This window comes from Rhamphochromis longiceps, linkage group LG15 (genome assembly GCF_057381845.1).
Source record: "Rhamphochromis longiceps isolate RC_006_pf linkage group LG15, R_longiceps_female_GT1.1, whole genome shotgun sequence".
Classification (NCBI taxonomy): domain Eukaryota; kingdom Metazoa; phylum Chordata; class Actinopteri; order Cichliformes; family Cichlidae; genus Rhamphochromis; species Rhamphochromis longiceps.
The window spans coordinates 3,110,513-3,129,726 of record NC_140571.1 but is presented as its reverse complement, the minus strand read 5'-3'; the positions used below and the strand labels follow the sequence as shown (position 1 = coordinate 3,129,726).

At 40.2% G+C, this 19,214-nt stretch overlaps 1 protein-coding gene across 1 annotated transcript; it reads right to left on the bottom strand.

Annotated features, from left to right (window-relative positions):
• Positions 1 to 306: 306 nt before the first annotated feature.
• sptlc2b (serine palmitoyltransferase, long chain base subunit 2b) lies at positions 307 to 18,947 on the bottom strand. The gene is made up of 12 exons (XM_085381160.1): positions 18,675 to 18,947; positions 14,698 to 14,892; positions 14,301 to 14,455; positions 11,655 to 11,803; positions 11,112 to 11,236; positions 9,687 to 9,780; positions 8,987 to 9,092; positions 7,525 to 7,744; positions 7,026 to 7,152; positions 3,969 to 4,104; positions 3,675 to 3,804; positions 307 to 2,563 (listed from the first exon to the last, which is right to left on the bottom strand). Exons 1-12 carry the CDS (start codon positions 18,816 to 18,818, stop codon positions 2,450 to 2,452), a joined length of 1,695 nt encoding a protein of 564 aa, XP_085237286.1. The 5' UTR covers positions 18,819 to 18,947; the 3' UTR covers positions 307 to 2,449.
• Between the last annotated feature and the right edge of the window lie 267 nt (positions 18,948 to 19,214).

Genomic DNA, 19,214 nt, shown 5'->3' with positions numbered 1-19,214 from the left:
TTAGACATCTTTATGCTGACAAAGGGTATTCTTACTTGTCCTCCTTACTTAAGATCAAAGCATGACCCTCGAATGTAAGATGAGCTTGACAACACTGTTAAGTGAATTATTCAGCTTTAGCTCTGTGAAATTTTTTAATCAATTTAAATTTGTGTCACTGCTTTAAAAGTAGGTTAAAGGGCAGCCAATGACTGGACTGTAAGGAATGCTGACTTGTAAGGCAAGAAGCCTTTGTAACGTATTCTTCGTGAGCTGTGCCTGCAGTCTGCGTGTGTGTGGTAAATAAACACAACGTCTTTCTAGAAGTTGATACAAAGAAAGTGATTTAATCTTTGCAGCACCGTTTCCAACAGCACGGTCAACAAACATCATGGCTTTATAAACTCCTTTAAGTGGTTTATCTCCAACCCAAAAGCAACAGATAAGTTTCCACTGGTCATTGCAAGCAAGTTTACAGGTATTGTAAGCAGCTGTGCATTTGAATCATTTCTGCAGACATTAAACCTGCAGTTTCAGTGAGGGGAAACCAGGCTGAGAAAAACAGCCGTGTTGCTGTTTGCAATTACATTTTTTTTTTTTTTTGCCTCCATGGACAGAAATGTGAAGACTTAACATACTGCACGGCCCTGCAAGAAACTGAGTTTTATGTCAGGGTGCATACAGATCATAATGAAGTGTTCCACATTTTATTGCTTGTTAACAGCAAATGCATCACCGATCTGTTAGTCAAACTATTTTTTTTGTGTGAACACAGTACTGGAATGATACAGACCAAAAAAAAAAAAAGTGACTAATGTATGATGGATGTACAGTTTAAAAGACCAGCAAATAGCAGTCACGCTGTGCTGAAATGCCCAAAACATTAAACACACACACACACACGTCTCTAAACTTGTGTTTCATCGAGTGTTTGCGGGAATTGGCCAGACGCTGGCCAGGTTTCTTACTGGCTACACTGACACTGCAGCTCAAATCAATAAAGTGATGGAACATAAACACACAAAAACAACACACACTCAGATGAACAATGTTTGACAGTGGCTTGTAAAGCCACATGTTTGGGGTGACCTTACACAGTAATGTCGGACCAAAACAGAAAGTCAAAAAAACAAATGTGACACAAAAAGCAGGTTGATATGGAATGTCATTCCAGAGGATGATAACATCTGGTGAATGATAAAGTGGGGGAAGGGAAAAACCAAAAAGAAAACCCCAATGACATTTGGACTATAACCAAACAAACCTTACAGGTTTTCAGTGACTACGTCATCTGGACACAAAACGCCCGTCAGTAGTGCTGCACTGAAGTTAAGACATGTAGTCAAGTTGAAACACACTTTCCACTCAGATAATGGTTTCCACAAATAAAAAAATAAAAGAGATCGCTAACGATCGACAAACACATGTTAAATAAATAAAGTTGTCTGTATATCAGATGAGCCCTACATCGTCATGCATACAGCGTGCTCAGATTGGCGATTCTCATGAAAGCGCTTGAGTGAGAACGATTTCAGCAGGTGAGAAAGCAACAAACAAGATAGAAATCACATGTAGCTCATTAGCTTATAGAAATGTTAAAGACACAAGGCTCAAGTTTTTGAGTGCAGGTGTAAACCGTAAATAAAGCTGAAAAATATTTCTAGAAAATATGCAGTTAAAAAAAATCCTTTGTCTTCCTCTCTGGAATTCTTTCCCTGTTAAATGTTTTAATTTTGAATATCTGCTTTGCATTTTAACAGGAAGGCTAGAAAACATATCTATACATATACTTAGAACCTTTGGTTGGGTAAAAGAACCCAATAATCTCTCTGTTCAAGTAAAAGTGATTAGGATTAAAACAACAAAAGCAGATAAATACATATAGTATACACATGCTTATTCCCGTGAAATAATGCATCTCTCGCTGAGGTTTGGGATGCTACCCCAAGGCAGTATTACCAACATTGTGATAAATAATATTTACATATATGATCGTTTCCTATCGACTTCATCATAGCACGAGCTATGATCAGATTTCAAGAGTGCAAGAGCAGGAAGTCATGGCAGAGCTTCTTCTACCTTGCTCTGAGTTATTTGAATTACAAAGAAACACCACGCTGCTGCTGTTATTGCACAAATAAGATACACATTCAATGTGCGCACAAGAATAAGACTTTATGTTAGACAGATGCAGTCGCAATAAGTTAGGACAAACTGGAAGGCTCTGAATGGACTTTGTAACAACGGACACGGACGCATGTGGCTGATTTTGGTCGCAGTGAAGCTGTTGGGACTTTGGCTTTGAGTCCACTGGAGTTTGATGTGAACAAATATGGATAGCATGAATGCAGACACTGGCTCAGACAAAAATACGTGGGGGCATAAGACTGATATCAGACGAGAAACGCTAAGAGAGGGGCCAGTGAGTTAGGAAAACACGCTCTGTGTGACAAGAAGAGGACGACGAGGCTCAGTCCTGAAGAAGACTCTCCTCGGACATCCACCCAAGCGAGGGAAGAGCCTGCTCACGTCTTGAGTATTTCAGCTGCAGGAGGTCGCCCACTTCACTGATGGCTTCCAATGCCTGACAAAGCAACAGGAAGAATGCAGTTAATCTCGATCCAAAATACAAGAAGAAAGCCACACAGTAAAAAAACAAAACAAAAAGACGGTACACATGCCAAAACTTAAGGGATTCAGCCAGACTGATAAGACTGGCTTTGATTTCTAACACGTCAGAGTGTTGAAGGAGGCGAGGAGTCCAAAAGCAGAGGTGAACAGAAGGCTCCCTGTATAAACCACAACTGAACACTTCTTTCCACCAGAGACTGTATCAGTGTTGCAACACACTGCAGGGCACCTGGAAACAATTTACCTTCCTCCTGACCTTTTTTCTGATTCCACGCTTTGCCTGGCTTTTCCAAAGACGGAAAAAACGGCTCCTAGAAGCTCTGCTACAAAGGCAGGCCTGATGCCGTTTAAACGGACTATTACAAATGGTGTTGACAAGCTTCCCAGTAAGATGAATGAAGTGTCTTTGGAGAGACAGAGCAGCTCAAATAAAAGTCTCTGCCTGAGTCACGCTGTAATCTTTAGAGACAGCTTGGCCCTTCTAGGTTCCTTCGAAATAAAAGGACATATTGGAAGCATTTATTATTCGACAGGCACGCTCACACATACATGGACTCGAACGCAAGGCACAAAAAGCTGTCAGTCAGCGGTCAGGCAGGCAGTTGATTAAAAGTGCAGGAATCCATGATCACCCACAGTGGATCAAAACAAACTCTTAAATCACATTGAGGATAAAATTAAGTCTTCAGCAATCAAATAGTCTATCCTGTAACAACAACTCTTGAACTGGCTTCAGTGGTGAAGGAGACCACTTAGAGATCAGATGTGCCCCTCTCTTTACGTCTTTGATGATATTTAAGAACTTATTGGAAGCTGCAGATCAGAAGTGGCACTTTTGCAAAGCTCTGGTTTTAGGTCGTGCTTTACAAAGCAACATTGCAAACTGTTTTTAAAAGAGTGAACAATATTTTCAACTCAGTTTTGCACCAATTCTGCTTCCATGCGCACACAGATACGATTAACTTTTAGAGTAAAAACAGCCCATGCTGCAAGTATGAGTAAGGGGGGGGGGGGGAAGAAGATAAAAGTAAACTTTTGTGTTTCATGTTAGAAATGGGACTTACTGTATCGAGCATCTCTCTGGTGTGAGCGGCTGATACACAGAAGCGTGCTCTGGATTCGATGATGGGCGTCGCGGGAAAGCCGACGACCACTGTACCGATGTTCCTCTTCAGCATCTCCCGACCGAAGGCGCTGATAAGCAAAGGAAACTTAGACAAAGGGCAGTGTGCTGCTATTCATACGATGGATCTACGATTAATGTTCTCATTAAGTAAAAGGTTATATTAAAAACAGAGCATATGCTCTTGTGCAGCTATACCCCCAAAAAATCTAAACAAACAAAATAAAAAACACACCCGATTTTGGCCGGCATGTAGAGCATCAGCGGTACAACGGGGGAGTCATCGTTGCCATAGATGATAAAGCCCATTTCGTGCAGTCTTCTGCGGAAGAAGGTGGTGTTCTGTGAAAGCTGTCGGAGGCGATCAGCACCTGGAAAAGGTAGACAGAGATCCAACTGGGCTTCAGAAGAGTTATTCACAATTTTGAGTCAATCTTTTGAGTCAGTTTACTCTTTACTCCCTGAGATTTCTTCCTCTTGAAGAAGTATCAACTGATTCTTCGCATTTTTGTCAAATTAAATATTATAATCTCTATTAAGTTAACTTTTTTGCAATTGGAGACCTCAAGTATTCACCAAGTAACATCTCCCGGCCTTGATTAAAGCCCCTCCACATCAATGGTGCAACCACACAGGTGTTTTCACTAAATCTGCCTGATAAGCCCTCTTCAGTACAAATTGTTCCTGATTGGCATCCCCCCACCCCTCACTCCCCATTGCACCTGTCAGAACAGGAAAACTTACACTTTTATGGCACTTTATTAGTACATGAACTTCAGTGATCTCACGCATTCCAGACAACCTGAGCAGACGTCTAATCAGCCAGAGTGAAAGCACCTGTGAGGGTGTGCTGCTCCTTTAAACCACACCGTTCTGGTTACTGGTGCTTGTAAGCTTCGTAAAATTTCATTATCTGCTCTTTTTCTGCAGCCAAGTGAAGAAAGCAGTGTGTACTTTACAGAGACCCCTCCCACCACCACTCATGACGTCTTTATTCCTCAATTTAGCTCGCTTTTGAGCACAACTGATCCAGAGTGAAATACGCAGTTGTGGTTCTAACAGCAAAACCATGTTAACAAAAACAAACAAACAAAAAAAGTACAAAACTCTCAAGAGGGCCACATTGTTTCCAGCCTTCTAGTTATTTGAAGACTAGCTTTGAAGTCAAACAGAACTCTAATATTTTATGGTCAAGAGGTCAACATCAATCATGTGTCAACCTGATACATGTTGTGGATTCACTCACTGAGTCTGTCTGAGCCTCCAGAGATAGCATCGTAACCCAACAAATAACCATATGGCACAAAGCGCCTGCCTGGCTGTGCTCAAAAATGGAGCAGAAACAGCAGCTTCAGAGCACTAAGAGACACAACAAAGTCTGACATTACACTTAACCACATGCTTCTTTTCCAGTCAGGGGATCCAAAGGTATCCACAGAAGAGTGGAAGATTCTTAAACCTCCTTATATACGGATGAAAGCTTTGTCTACATACATTTGATTAATATAAGCTTACAGGCTTTCAGCAACAACAACAGTTTCGCAGGCGGCTCAAATGTCACTCGTGACTTTGTGTCAGCGCCTGGATCTTCAAAGGGTTTCATTTCGAGGGCTGACGGGGCTGCAACCAATCAAACTGTAATAGTTACTGCTGCAATGCTGCAAGGTCAGCTGGTCTGGCCTACTCCTCTCAGACTAACTTACAGGAAAAGCTGATGACACTGTAGAAAGACAGTAACAAAAGTTAACACCAGATGTTTATTCCTATGCCTAATGAGTTTCATTTCATCTTATATCAGCATGTTTTGGAACTCCAAGTCAGTCAAGCCCTGTGAAGAGTAAAGGGGTCCCACCCTGCAAGAAAACAAGACCCTATCATCTATTTGTGTGTGTGTAGGAGAGTCCAGCAGAGTTTGATCTGCACAGACCTCTGGTCGCGAGCACCATGCTGCTTTGTACCCACAGCGTGAAGGAGCACAAACATATACAAAGAAACACACATCTGAAAGCCATAAAGGGGGAGAGGGGAGGGGCAGAATAAAGCCTTCCATCAGCCTGGACTGAACTGGACAAAAGAAAGGAACCGTTAACAACCAAATGGAAGAGCCACAATCACACAAAGTTCAGAGCCTGACCAACATATGTTGGTTTGCCAAATGTTCTCAGCTAACTTCAGACCAACACAGATATATTGCTATCAGTGTATATGTTGTCAAATATGCAACTGGGCTTGGGAAGAGTTCATTTAGAATCAACGTTGTAGGTGAGCTTATTATTAACTCAACATGTTGCAGCAGATAGCCACCCTCCTCGAGCCAAGACTTGTTCTCATTATTTTTAAAGAGAACATAATGCAGAAAAAAGTGCCTGTAGTAATCTGGTCTCATCACATGCTTTGTCCAGCAGAGCGCGCTCCAATCTCAATGTTTATAACACGTAGTACCATGGACAACTAATCTATATGTGTCTGATACTTTAAAATAAATAAATAAATAAATACTGCATTTCTCAGTCCCTGATAAAATTCTGAGCCTAAAACTCCATCATCAGTAAGCCAACAGTTTTTAAACATATTTAGAAATCAGAATCAGAAGTGTCTTGTACTAAACTTTGCACCCCATGCTGCAGTCACACGTGACACTGTCAGATTGTTTCTTATATAATATGGGCATGTACCTGTGCAGCATTTACAGCACACCCAGAAAGCTGTAACACACACACGCACTTTGATAAAGTGGCCTGACACACCTTTATGTATAGGTAAATATTTACCAGTTAGCTAATAACACTGGCTTTTATCTCTTAGCTGTGATAAAATATAGACCGTATGAAGGAGTAGAAAAGCTGGCAAAGTTGATTAGAAATTAAATAAAAGCAATACCATAGTAACTTTGCATCCAATAACCCACCAATATGTCTGCAGAATAATATCTGAATGACTGGTCTATACTGCCATCTTGTGGTTAGGTCAAATAATAGCAGGAAAACTGACCACAAACACAAGGTTAAAATTTCAGTGATTTCTTAAGTGTTGCAACCAAAACAAAACTGCAGGGGGAAAACAAACAAAAAACCCCAAACCATACCAAAAACCATTTGTAATTAAAATTTTAAAGATTCAACTTTAATATTTGATTTGCCAGGCTAATTAACAAAACTATTTGCAATTTGACCACCAAAATGTTTCTGCACAACAATAAATAAGCAGTTATCAGAAACAGTTTATGGATAAAAACACCGTCTACACTTCCCTTCCAGTATTCCAAACAGCTGTGAGCAGTTTTTCCACCTACCCAGTGTGGTCCCATCTTCTCCCATGATGATCTTCATAGAGGTGATTATCTGCTGGGCCACAGGAGGGGACATAGAGGTGGCATACATGGCGCTATGAGAGTGGCGGCGCAGATAGTCAATCAGCTCCTGACAGAATGCAATTAAAGTGAGGGGGGGGGAAAAAAAAAGTATCACTAGGACAGTTGGGACATGATTTTTTTATTTTATTTTATTTTTAAACGTGGCATACTTGAGTTTTTCAAACTGTCGTTTCTAGCTCAAAATGAAAGCATACACTCAATCAGATCCTATCTTGTAAAACAGGAAGCTGAATTCTACTTTACCAGTAAACACTGTTGGCCAACACTGAATTAAGCAATTTAGGAGTTAGGAAACTACTCAAGCTATTGACTATGAGTAAGTGTCTCAATACTGTAATAACCATGAACCATTGCTTTGACTACTTCACATTGCACAGACTAGACTTAGCCTTCTGAAAACTGTCAGCAGTTCACTAACCTTTTTGCCTCCAATATATCCCCCAGCAGCCCCAAAGCTTTTGGTGAATGTTCCCATCATGATGTCAACATCTTTGGAATCCAGGCCAAAGTAGTCCACCACTCCCCTGCCATTAGGGCCCAGGGCGCCGATACTGTGAGCCTCGTCCAGGTACAGGTAGGCCTTGTAGCGCTTCTTCAGAGCTATGACCTCCGGCAGGCGTACGATGGACCCCTCCATACTTCAGGATTATGAAAAAAAAAAAGAAGAAGAAAGAAACTAAATTAAACGTCTGCAACAAACCTAAAGCCATTATTAACAAACACCCACAATCTGAACCAAAGCACCAGAAGGCTGCTGTGTAAAGCAGTTGACATTAAAAGGTACATGCCTAACACTTGCAGGGCTGTTTATGCATAGGTGAGTACAGTCTATTTTAGCAACATAAGGTTTAACTCTAGAAATCCCTGTGGAAATGAAACTCCATTAACATTGCATCAGTAAAGGGCACTGACTCTTTCAGGCAGTTGGTCTGAGAACTATATTGATCAACATGATTGATTGTCCTTATAGTAAATCCCTTCAAAGAACAAGGAATTAGGGGTGCAACGATACACAAAATTCACGGTTCGGTACTTTGGTGATACAAAAAAAAAATGTTCATGCCTTTTTAATTTATCATTTATTAAAATTATAAATATATATTTTAACTCAAAAGTACAGTTTTTAAATTTAATGTTGCTGAAACAACAAAATAAATCTGATCGAGGAATCACTCATCTTTGGAAAAGAGAGTTTATTACAGAGAAATGTCTCTTTCCAAAATAAAAGCTATACTATACGCTTCTTCTGGGCTATATTCTCAGCAGCATATTAAACATATCAGGTCGCCATTAGGAGAATCATGTGCTAACGGCTGTCTAAATGACTCGGGTAAAGTTTGTAGCATGCATGCTTGTTGTTTTTGTCTGCTTCCACTTGTCTTTGCACCAGGATGCTGTCGGAGTAAATGTGCAGTCATATTCATTGTGTTCCCACAGACAGACAGCTGCTATGTTGCTCAAAGACCGATCAACCAGCTCACATGGACAGATATCCATGTTAGTCCCACACCACCCAAAAAAAGAAGCTGTGGTTGAAGAAGCTAACATATTAAACTACCAATCTGCTAACACCACCTATGTGTCATGATATCAGAAGTGGCTAATTGTTATCTCTTTGGGTGCAGCTGTCTGCCTTGGCTAGTGGCAGATGGTCATGTAACAACTTACACCCAACCACAGTAGTATAGTCATAAAATATTAATAATTAATTTGATTTGAAGTATTTATGAGGTTGAAATGACTAAGTATACATTACCAGCTCACACAGCATATAATCTATGCTAATTCGTTAAGGCAGTACATTATTTCGTTTAGGCAAGTGTAATGCTTTAGAATAGTATTTTATCGTGCTGAAAAACCACAAAAACTGCTGTCTGCACCTGTAGATGCCCTCCACCACAATAAGAATTTTCTTCCAGGGTCGGTGGGTTCTCGGCTGCCCGTGCACGATGGCATCTCTCAGTAGCTTCTCAAGGCTTTGCATGTCTACAACACAAAGGAGTTTGTGAATAAATGTTTGTTTTAGGTTACTCGTTAAATCACTGACAGTAAGAAAAGCCAAGTAATGAAAAGACAAGCAAATTTAAGGATTAACATTTTCCCAACAGAAATATGAGACCTGTGTTAAATGGATGAACAACTCTGTCAATATTTCATGATCACAGAGCATTTTCTCAGAAGCCACACAGCTTGGTTCCTGCCTGCTGACTACACGTCATGATCTCAGGTGTGTGTGTGTGTGTCATGTTTTTATCCTGAGCCGAAAAATAACCACACCCTATAATGTGTTATTTAGCACTGGAAACAATACAGTCAATGTATAACTGCAGACGTGAGTAAGCAAGTGTCCAAAAAAATAGTTTGGATTTTATAAAAGCAGCATGCTGAAATGTACGCACACACCCACGCTGAATGTCTTTGCTATCCTTTTGACTTAACGGGAATTATTGTTAATTGTTGCATAGAGTTGAAAGATCCATTCTAATCCTTTGTCTCCAGTGTAATGTCAAGCTTTGGGTGTAATGCAAAATACAGCTCAACTGCTTGCAGGTCAGAGGTTTAAAACTGGAAGTCACTCACTGTTGTGTTTGAAGACCCGAATCGTGGAGCCCGACAGACGAGCACCCAGCACCAGCGACGTATGATTCAGCTCATCGCTCAGGATGAGGCAACCCTACAACCGCAAACAGAAATGAATTTTTCAAATGAAAGCGACAAAGTTTACACATTTTCACGTAACTTTAGCAGCTCACCAAGTAGCCAGAACAGCAGAACGCCATCATTTCTCCAGAAATGTATATAGCTCAGAATTTAAAGAACTATCTTCGCTCATCCTTGTTTAGGGATGGATCTATTGTTATTTAGGTTACACTTAAGGTAAGCCTTTAGTACAAGAGGCAAATATTACAAGAAGAAGAAGTCGCGTAACTGACACACTATGCCTGCCAATGTGAATTTTTATTACATTGAAGAGTGAATTAAATATGACAGATAAAAAATGGATCGATAATTGTTAAGTTCATACAGATTGAAAGCAAAAAAGACATCATTAAAAGCAATACCAACCCGTTTAAAAAACAAACAAACCGAAAACAGATAACATAGCAAAATGGCAGCCTGCCCAGCTCTTAAAATCAACACGCCCAAACGGTCAAATAAAAGTTCCTCTAGCCAATGAAAACCCGAGTTCGTTACAACATCACACTATGAGGACAAGGATGTGAGCTAGTAGAAACGTGACAACCACAGTTAAGAATTTATTAATGTTTATGACCAGAGCAGTCTGATTAAATGTCAGTCTCGATGTTGTTCCCTTTCCCACGTTTGTCATTAATGGTCATAAAGACGTATGCTCTGACTCACAAGGTGCAGTGACACGCGCCTATCAGCACAGGTTTCTACCTCCCCACCAGCTACAGAAGAAAAGCATCACGGCTGGAACAACAGGAATTCCAACACTCAGATGTTTTGAAAACTTTCCCAGAAACTAACGGGTTTTAGAACAACCTGAACTCTACAAGCGTGGCTATCCATCTGAAAAAAATACCCTGTTTTTGTTTGTTGTTGTTTTTTTTTTTTTTTAATCCTGTCCCCTCTGGCAGCCTCTGCAATCTGAATTATGATCTGAATGCATGATTGTGCCAAACACATTTTGGTTTTCCCACCAACACAACACCCCAGGCCCCACACCCAGAGACCCCGATTAAACCTGTTTGACCAGGATGTATTATGAATGGAGTGATTTTTTTCCAACTGTTTTGGCAAGGCCTTTGTAAAGTATTTAGTTTTACATTTATAAGTGACATTGGGCAGTAGCTCTGTGGGAGGGCAGGATCTTCGCCTGGTATCCAGTAAGTATCCCATTTTCACTTTATACAGGAAGAGGTGGGTTTCCTCAGCAGAAATTGCTGTTACCAACACTCACAAAGGGCTCAACGTGATAACATACGTACAGACTCAGATGAATACATTTGAGTGACAATGGAAGTGAATGAAATTCCTCACCTTCCCCATGAGAGCAGGAATATTCATGGAATTGGTTGCAAAACCCATGCCAAAGGCCATGGCTGACTCAACTCCCAGAAACCTGGCAACCAATTGCTCCATTTCCTCGTGGATGTCCAAGTTTCCTGAAAAATCACAGCAGCTCTTCAGGTTCCTCTAATATTTAAATTACAGACTTTTCTCTAAGTCACGCTGCCTTTTCTATCATATCGGTGAAGTCAGTCCATTTCCCTTAAGCTACACCCCCCCCCAAAAAAAAGTAAAGAAAAAAAGAGAAAAAGAGAGCAGCATACTAGGTGCTGAACTGTAAAAGGATTTGAATTTCAAAGCTCCCATCACAGATTATTATTTCAGCACTTGAGCTGTGGCTACTGATGCATCCTGAAAGTGAAAACAAATGTGGAGCAGCGGTTTAAGTGGAAGTGGAGAGTCTGGGCAATTCCACTTTTACTCATAGTGGAAAAAAGCATCCTTGAAGGATGACGAATCACAAGAAGGATTTCACAGACCAAATGTCAACATTCAAAAGATTTCACCCCTTACCCATCTCACAGCGAGTGCTGACAACTCCCACTCCATACATTTTGGTGACCTCGAGAGCAGCATCGGCACAAGCTCCGGTGTTCTCAGCGAAGCCGAGGTAGTTGTATGAGCCCATGTTGATAACGTCCTTCACCACTTTGCCTGTATGCCTGACGGGAAGAGACAGAAAATTGGGTTTTAAAAAAAGTTGTTTCTTTAACCTTGTTTGCTCATTTTGCAATGCAAATCTTTTTTAGTGTTTACATTTCAGCTTCCAATGTTATCATGCGCATTGGAACAATAAACTTATGTTATCAATAGAATTTGGCAGGTATGCTGCATTTTTTAAAACAATAGATACTAATCAGAGAAATATTTTTAAAGAATGATAGTCTTTAAAATAAGCAGAGCAGTTTATTGACAGCTACTGAACTAAATTCAGTAGCTGTCAATAAACTTTTCAACTCTTTAATTACAGATCACTTAACATTATAAAGACCCTACTGTACCCTATTGTAGGTAGCATGTGCTAGCTCGTGCTACCTACAATAGGGAGAAATAACAACATCCCCTTTAACAGAAAGAAACTTAGAGCAGAGCCGGACTTTATGAACAAAAGTATTGGGCCACACCTGTTTTCAGCCCTACTGCCAAATGCCGTACACACCTGGCTTTGCAGTCTGCCTTCACAAACTTTTGTGATATAATCAGTCATTCTAAAGAGCTCACTGAATTCCAGCATGGCACTGTGACAGGATGCCACCTTTGCAACAAGTCAGTTCATGAAAGTTTTCCCTCCCAGACATTTCATGAGCAGCTGTAAGTGGCATTATTGCAAAATGGAAGCATTTAGGAACCACAACAACTCAGCTACAAAGCAGTGGACCTTTTAAAGTTACGGTGGATCGTAGGTAGAGCTGGGCGATAGAACGATAACGATATGTATTGCGAAATAACTTTTCTATCGAGGAAACGTTAAACTATTGCGATAGGCCTCATCTCTCTTGTCCTCTTTTTTTTTTTTTTTTTTTTTTTTTTTTTTTTTTTAAAAAGGAACAACAGCCAATCCAAATTAAGTAGCGCAGAGCCGAACCAATCACAGCCGCAGCGTCACGTGACTTGTTACGTGCCGCACATGTGTATTTGTTTGGGAAGCAGCCAGCGGTAATGGAGGAAATGACTGACTAGAGAAAAATCAACCGAGCGTGACCGAAGGTTACCGAAGAGAAAACAGATGATGGTTCCAATGCCGGAGAGATTGTCGAACGGAAGAGCCATAGAAGTTCCGTAGTGTGGAGGTATTTCGGCTATTTCAAGTCTGACAAAAACAGAGCAGCGCCCACTGTAAATTGTGCTGAAAGCAAGTCTGGAAATACAATAAACCAGTGCATGCTCAATCTCTGACTGGAAGCGCTAATTCGTCATTCGGCTTTTGTCAGACTAAAGTAACTGTTGAAACTGTTTGAAAAGCTCAGCTATACAACAAGGAGAGATTGAGAATTTCCTTTTAGTTCTCAGTTTATTTGATATTGACAAAAGTTAGTCAGTTTTGTCTGTTCTTCTGTAAAACAAACTAAGATTTATTTTTAGAATTAATATTTTGTTTCTAAGTGGAATTGACAATTTAGTCTGTTTCGTTTGTTCTATTTTGAAACTTAAACGCTTTAGCGGCTGCCTTTTGTGTAGTTTGCAATATTTGCCTTTATTTATCTGAAAAAGTCTCGTGTTCCTTAAGTACATCTACCCTGTTGAACTTATTATGGGAAATAAATATTTAAATCAAAAGAAGCTGCTGATTATTTCACATTTTACTTGTGAGCAACGGCACATTTAAATCTTACAAATATAGTTATTTGGCTTATATTGTGATAGATATCGTTATCGCCTGAAATGAAAAGAACATATCGTGATATGAAAAAATCTTATATCGCCCAGCTCTAATCGTAGGTAAAAGTCGCCAAAGCTCTGCAGACTCATTAACTACAGAATTCCAAACCTCCTCTGGCATTAACATCAGCACAAAAACTGTATGCCGAGAGATTCCTGGCAGAACAGGAATCTGTTTGTATTTAAAGTTTTACAGAAGTAAGCTGCTCTTTTAGGGCACTGAGCTAAAGCACTCTGAACGCCCTTGAAGTAAACACAGAAATAAAAATGATCAACTCACTCATCTAATTTGGTTCGTCATTATCGTCTAATCATATTTTCCTAAATAGTACCTCTGGAAATCTACAGGTGTAAGGGAAATACATTTGAGGCTTTAAAGGACCGACTGCCAGTTTGCTTTGGGATGTCAGCATGTTCAGGGATGATTTCTCTTTCATACTTTACTGTAATGAGTTGTGTAGGGTGTATCTTAGGACATCATGTGACAGAAAGCAGTGGTTTCAACATAACCACGTGAATCATGCCTTGCATCACTCACTATCAGAAACACAAGGTCAGTAAACTGTGAGTGTAAATCAGTGACACAGAAATACACACCTCAGAGAGACTACGTCACTCTCATTATCAGAACTGCAAGGTCAGTGACTTAAAGTGCATGTTAATGGAACAGACACACACACCTCTCAGGGGAGTAATGACCTTCGTGTGAAACACCTCTATTCAAAATAAACACATGGAGACAAAGAACCACAAAAACAACACAAAAAACAAGCGACTTACTCAAACGTCCAGTTGTAGTCGTGAGTTACTCTCTCTACCAAGTCCACCTTGGCACCAGGAACACTGCAGATAGGGCGGTTCCAGTTGTCTCGGATCCGCATGTACAAATTCCTGGTGTAAAAGTTTTCAAAATCCTGATAGAGGGGGACAAAATCCTGCAGAAAGAAAGCGAGAAAGTGCAGACGATTTCTAACATAATCTTGACAGTTTAAATTAGGAGCAATCTCTGAACCAGATGTAAAACAACATAACATGAACACCAACTCATCAAATATCCAAAATTCAAACATAAAACATGTTGCAATAAAAGTAGGACGACTAGATTATTTTGTCTTGTTTGGAATTTGTCCCCTGAATTTGTCTTGTATGTGAAAAACTTCAGTATACACTTCATTACCTTCTGCTCGTCTCTCTCACGGGCCACATGGCACTTTTCAATGTCCCAGTGTCTAAGGAAGTCTCTGAGGTAGCCAAAGATGGTGAGGATACCGTAGCCCATGTAGGTGAGCACAGCAACCCATAGAGGAGTCTCCTCGAAGGATTCCACAAATGGTTTCTTGTACAAGCTGTAATTATGGGGGACATTTTGGTTCTGGAAGTCAACAAAAAACAAAACAAAAGGTTAGAATCTCAATTTCAATTAACAAGTGAAATTTAAACATCTTTGTGCAGATTCAACCAGCCAATCTGAGTGTGAGATATAGATTTAAGACCATTTCCGCATCTCGCCAGATCTGTTCGCTTACTACTACTATACAAGAACTCCAAAACACAGCGGTCACTCCGGTTTAAGCTGGAGTTTGAGTTTGTCTTGCAAAGACTGTCAGAAAGCTAAAAGTTACACAATAAGCACATATATTCGTGGACACTGAGGCATTCCTGTGTCACTGCAGCCCCCCCCCAGCCCATTCCCTCTAGGGCTCTGAGTCACTGAGCTTTATGAATAGTTATATTGATCTTGGATTGTGAGGTGATATAAATGTGGTCATAGATTGGTGGAGCAGCACAACATTGAAAAAAATAATAATAAAAAAGCTTGGCTATTTGATTTTTTTGGTAACAGTAAACCGATGAGGGCAGTTACTCATTACATTGCTCTGCCCTGCAGCTTAGCAGCCATATCGCATATGACCAGTCATGCCTCTCCGAGAAACACCTTTGAGCTTATGACCAGGAGAGAAGCGTGCATGTGTGTGCACAGGGTGTGTAACTAAACCCAACCACACAGGTAAAGGTTCACTGAAACAGCACTGAGAGAATAGCACTCGGGCAGCCATGTTTTCTGAAAGCAGTGAGCACAAAACAGTCCTGTTCAAGTGCACTGTTCAAACAGACTGTTGCATACCGATGGCAGCCAACAAGACTAGATGTAGTTTGCCTGGCTTCAGATTTACTCTGTTTAAAAATAAAATAAAAACTACACCAGAGGTCCCATTTGTTTATAGACGAGCATCACTGAAACTGCACCCAGAGAAACAGCCAAAAAACAACCCTTTATGTTTGCTCTTTCTCATGCTTCCTCTGCAGTTCAGCAGATCATATTACACTGTATACATAATAAGAGCAGCTCTTGGTGTACGGTTCACATCAGACACAACAAATTATGTCTAATTGTCAGCTGAAAGGATCTTTCACTCTGCAAGCTCAAATCCTTCTTCCAACCATTTTTTGATAAACTTGTCATACGTGATTATTGATCCGTCATTGAAATCCAGTCTTTACTGTAAAATGTGTTAAATACTGCACTCGATCAACAGGGAACACTCATTTCAACTAGCTGACTGAAGGAAACAGTTTAAAAAACAAAACAGTGCTGCTAAAAGAGAGAAATTATTAACAGCCCTATTCCTCCATTAAACACAGGTCTCACCAGGAAGCAACAACAAATTCAAGGCCTTATCAACAGCAAGCAGAGTGCCCAATCAAAGCAGGCACAGGAGAACGCTTTTTCACCATTTACAGCAATTCCAGTTTAAGTGTAAATACCATGTATAACAATGACCAAGGCCAATCACCCAGTTTGACATTGCCAAATAAAATTAAAGAGGTCCTAATGTGCGCATTTCTAGCTCCAGGTTTCTTTTTTTTGGGACTCCATTAGCTTTTACTTTTTGCCTTAAACCAGCTCATTACAGGCCGCGCCCTCATAAACTGAAGGTTTGAGGAGCAGGTGGGTAGGGCAGCAGTCAGCCTCGTGTCCCTAAGATGACCATATTCGCTACCAGTGACTCACACAGAGGCAAGAGTAGGAAAAAGAAACTTTTCTAAACTGATCTTTTGGTTCACAGCCTTTACCGCCACATACATTCATTTCATTATTTGCAACTTTGACGATGTTAAAACGAGCGTCTATATATATCTTTAAGGATTAAGCTGTTAATATAGCCACAAAATCTGGATCTAGTAATGTAAATGCATTAGTGTTGAAATCAGCATTCTGAATGCTGTTGGATTAATGCTGTCTCCCTTCTGTGTTTAATTTAAACAAGCTAAAAACAACAAGCACAAGGCAGACCTCCACTACCACAAAAAAAAAAAAAAAAAAAAAAAAAAAACACTTTCAAAAAGAGTTCTTTTCTTTTCTTTTTGTGGGTTTCATTCCTGCCTTGGGAATGAAAGGGAAGGACCCCACCCTTCACAGCCTGAAGACATTCCTCTCCTGCTCAAGTGTCATGTGAAAGTAGTGGTGTCCTTCTCTCCCAGGATACTGATAGGTTTCTGTGGTAATAACTCCGCAGGACCTCAGTCGTCTCATACTGGGGTCAGCGCAAACAAAGGCCTGTCTGATTTCACCTGGCACAGGTGCAATATACATACAAGAGGTGAAAAACAACAGAGTGTAAAGTTACAGAAAAAAGTCTCCACTGCAGTCAGGCCTGATCAGGTGGCATGCTCCCCTTGACAGCATAAGTATATGTAGCCTATACAGCGCAGTAAAACCCAATACAAGGTAGAATCACAGTAGTGACTTTCTAGATTGGAATATGTTAAAGAGAAATGCTTATTTAAAAATAAAAAGTAAGTACAAGTTAATTTTAACTTAAACAGCTAGCTTGAGGTTTATAGTATTAGGCCTAAAAGTGTAGACTGTATGAGATCACCAGAGAATGCATTTCCTGAAGAAACTGCAGTGTGAATGCTGATAGCTGAATGTTTTGAGCTGAAATGTAATGTCATATTGAATGAGCTGAAATAGGCCGAATCATTCACCTGAAGGCTAAAATGTAGAACAGTTAAGAGCTAAAGTTCACACAGAAGTAGTTTCAAAATTGGAAAGTAGCTGAACATCTTTAAAATTGAGATGAGAAAAAGCTGACCAATACCAAAAGAAATTTAGAATCACAAAACATCTGAATGAATATTGAAAGTTCATATTCTTTAAATCACTGAAATGTGGGGAGAATCCACTACAGACACACAACAGTGTGTTCGTTATGCTCCTGCTGTCATAAATGTGGCCACAGGAGCAATTTAAAAAGTGGAGTCTTTCCTGCTGTTGAGACAAACTAACTAAAAATACAACACAGTATGTCTCTATGGGTTGGTTAGAAGTTACTCCCTTCACTTGCATCCACAGTTTAAAAAGGTTACATGTGTTAGTTTTGAAAGATGCATTGTTGATAACTGTAGACCAAACTCTGTGGACACAGCAGCAGTTGAAAGAGAAGATTTTAAGGTGCATCTTTTGATCTATGCCACTCTGGCATTTGGCTTTTCTCACTGTAATTGCCAACATTCCATAGACACCCATTATAAACTCTGAAACGGGTGAAAAAAAAAGCATTAAACTCAAACTTTGAACACCACAGACACCATTCAAACTTTGTGTCTGTAGGTCAACGTATGTGGAAGTAGTTAGAGATGAAAGATGAGTAAGTTGAAAGAAGATTTGAACAGTCTCCCCCACTGAAATACATTATAAATATTTGTTGAATAAAGTTGAATAATTTGAAAATATAAAAGTTAGAAATGAGGGAAAATACCAGCAGTAATGTCCAAAAGAAGAGGAATCTAACGGTGGTTTACAGTTTTTTTCTATGCTGAATGGCGCTGAAGGAGAAAGCGTAAAACAAACGTACGGAATATGAAATAATAACAATAATAATAAAGACGTGAACCAACTGCCCAGACTTCAGTCTTGGCTAATTTCATTGACATGGCAGCTAACTCGTGAGGTCACAGTCATATGGCAGCTACTCACACTCACATGCCTGCTGTGGAAACACACTCCCTCACAGGAGTATGTGGCCACAGTACAAACAGAAGTAATACAAACGAACGGCTCACAGGCTAACACTAACAGGATTAATTCAAACTATGCTGAAGAGCTGTTTGTATATGAATGTGCCCTAGCAGTTGACGGTTGGGCCTTACCTTGTCTCTGGGGCGGCGATACTTCTGTGGCTGTTCAAACAGAGAGTGATCCTTCACGAAGCCATTTTTACTGGCCTTTTTACCATTCGAGGTCCGGTGACAAATGTCCCCGTTTAGCAGCTTACTCGTAGCACTTTCCGTCATCTTCGTCGACCGGCTAAACCTATAAATTTCCCGGTTTGACGTAGCTTAACTTGGGTAACGTTATCGTGAAGTATGAGCTGAAGAAGAAGACGCTATTCAACGCCCACTATGAACCATGAAGACACGAGACTGCCGGAAATCCCCGCCCCTCAATGGTGTTATTGGCCAATGCGGTTACTCCAGGACAAAGATCGTCTATTTAAGTCAAAAAATATTGTTCCTATCGTTTAAACAAAACAATGAACGATAAAATACACACACACACACACACACACACACACACACACACACACACACACACACACACACACACACACACACACACACACACAGATATATATATGGTGGTGGTGTGTGTGTGTGAGAAATAGAGAGACAGAGAGAGAGAAGAGAGAA

Bases quoted from the DNA above. Each gene is read 5' to 3' on its own strand.
- sptlc2b (XM_085381160.1), bottom strand. From the start codon at position 18,818: ATGACGGAAAGTGCTACGAGTAAGCTGCTAAACGGGGACATTTGTCAC. The intron at 11,237-11,654 runs GTAAGGGGTGAA...GTGATTTTTCAG, and splicing joins CAGCACTCGCTGTGAGATGG to GAAACTTGGACATCCACGAG. The intron at 3,805-3,968 runs GTGTGTTTTTTA...TTTGCTTATCAG, and splicing joins TACATGCCGGCCAAAATCGG to CGCCTTCGGTCGGGAGATGC.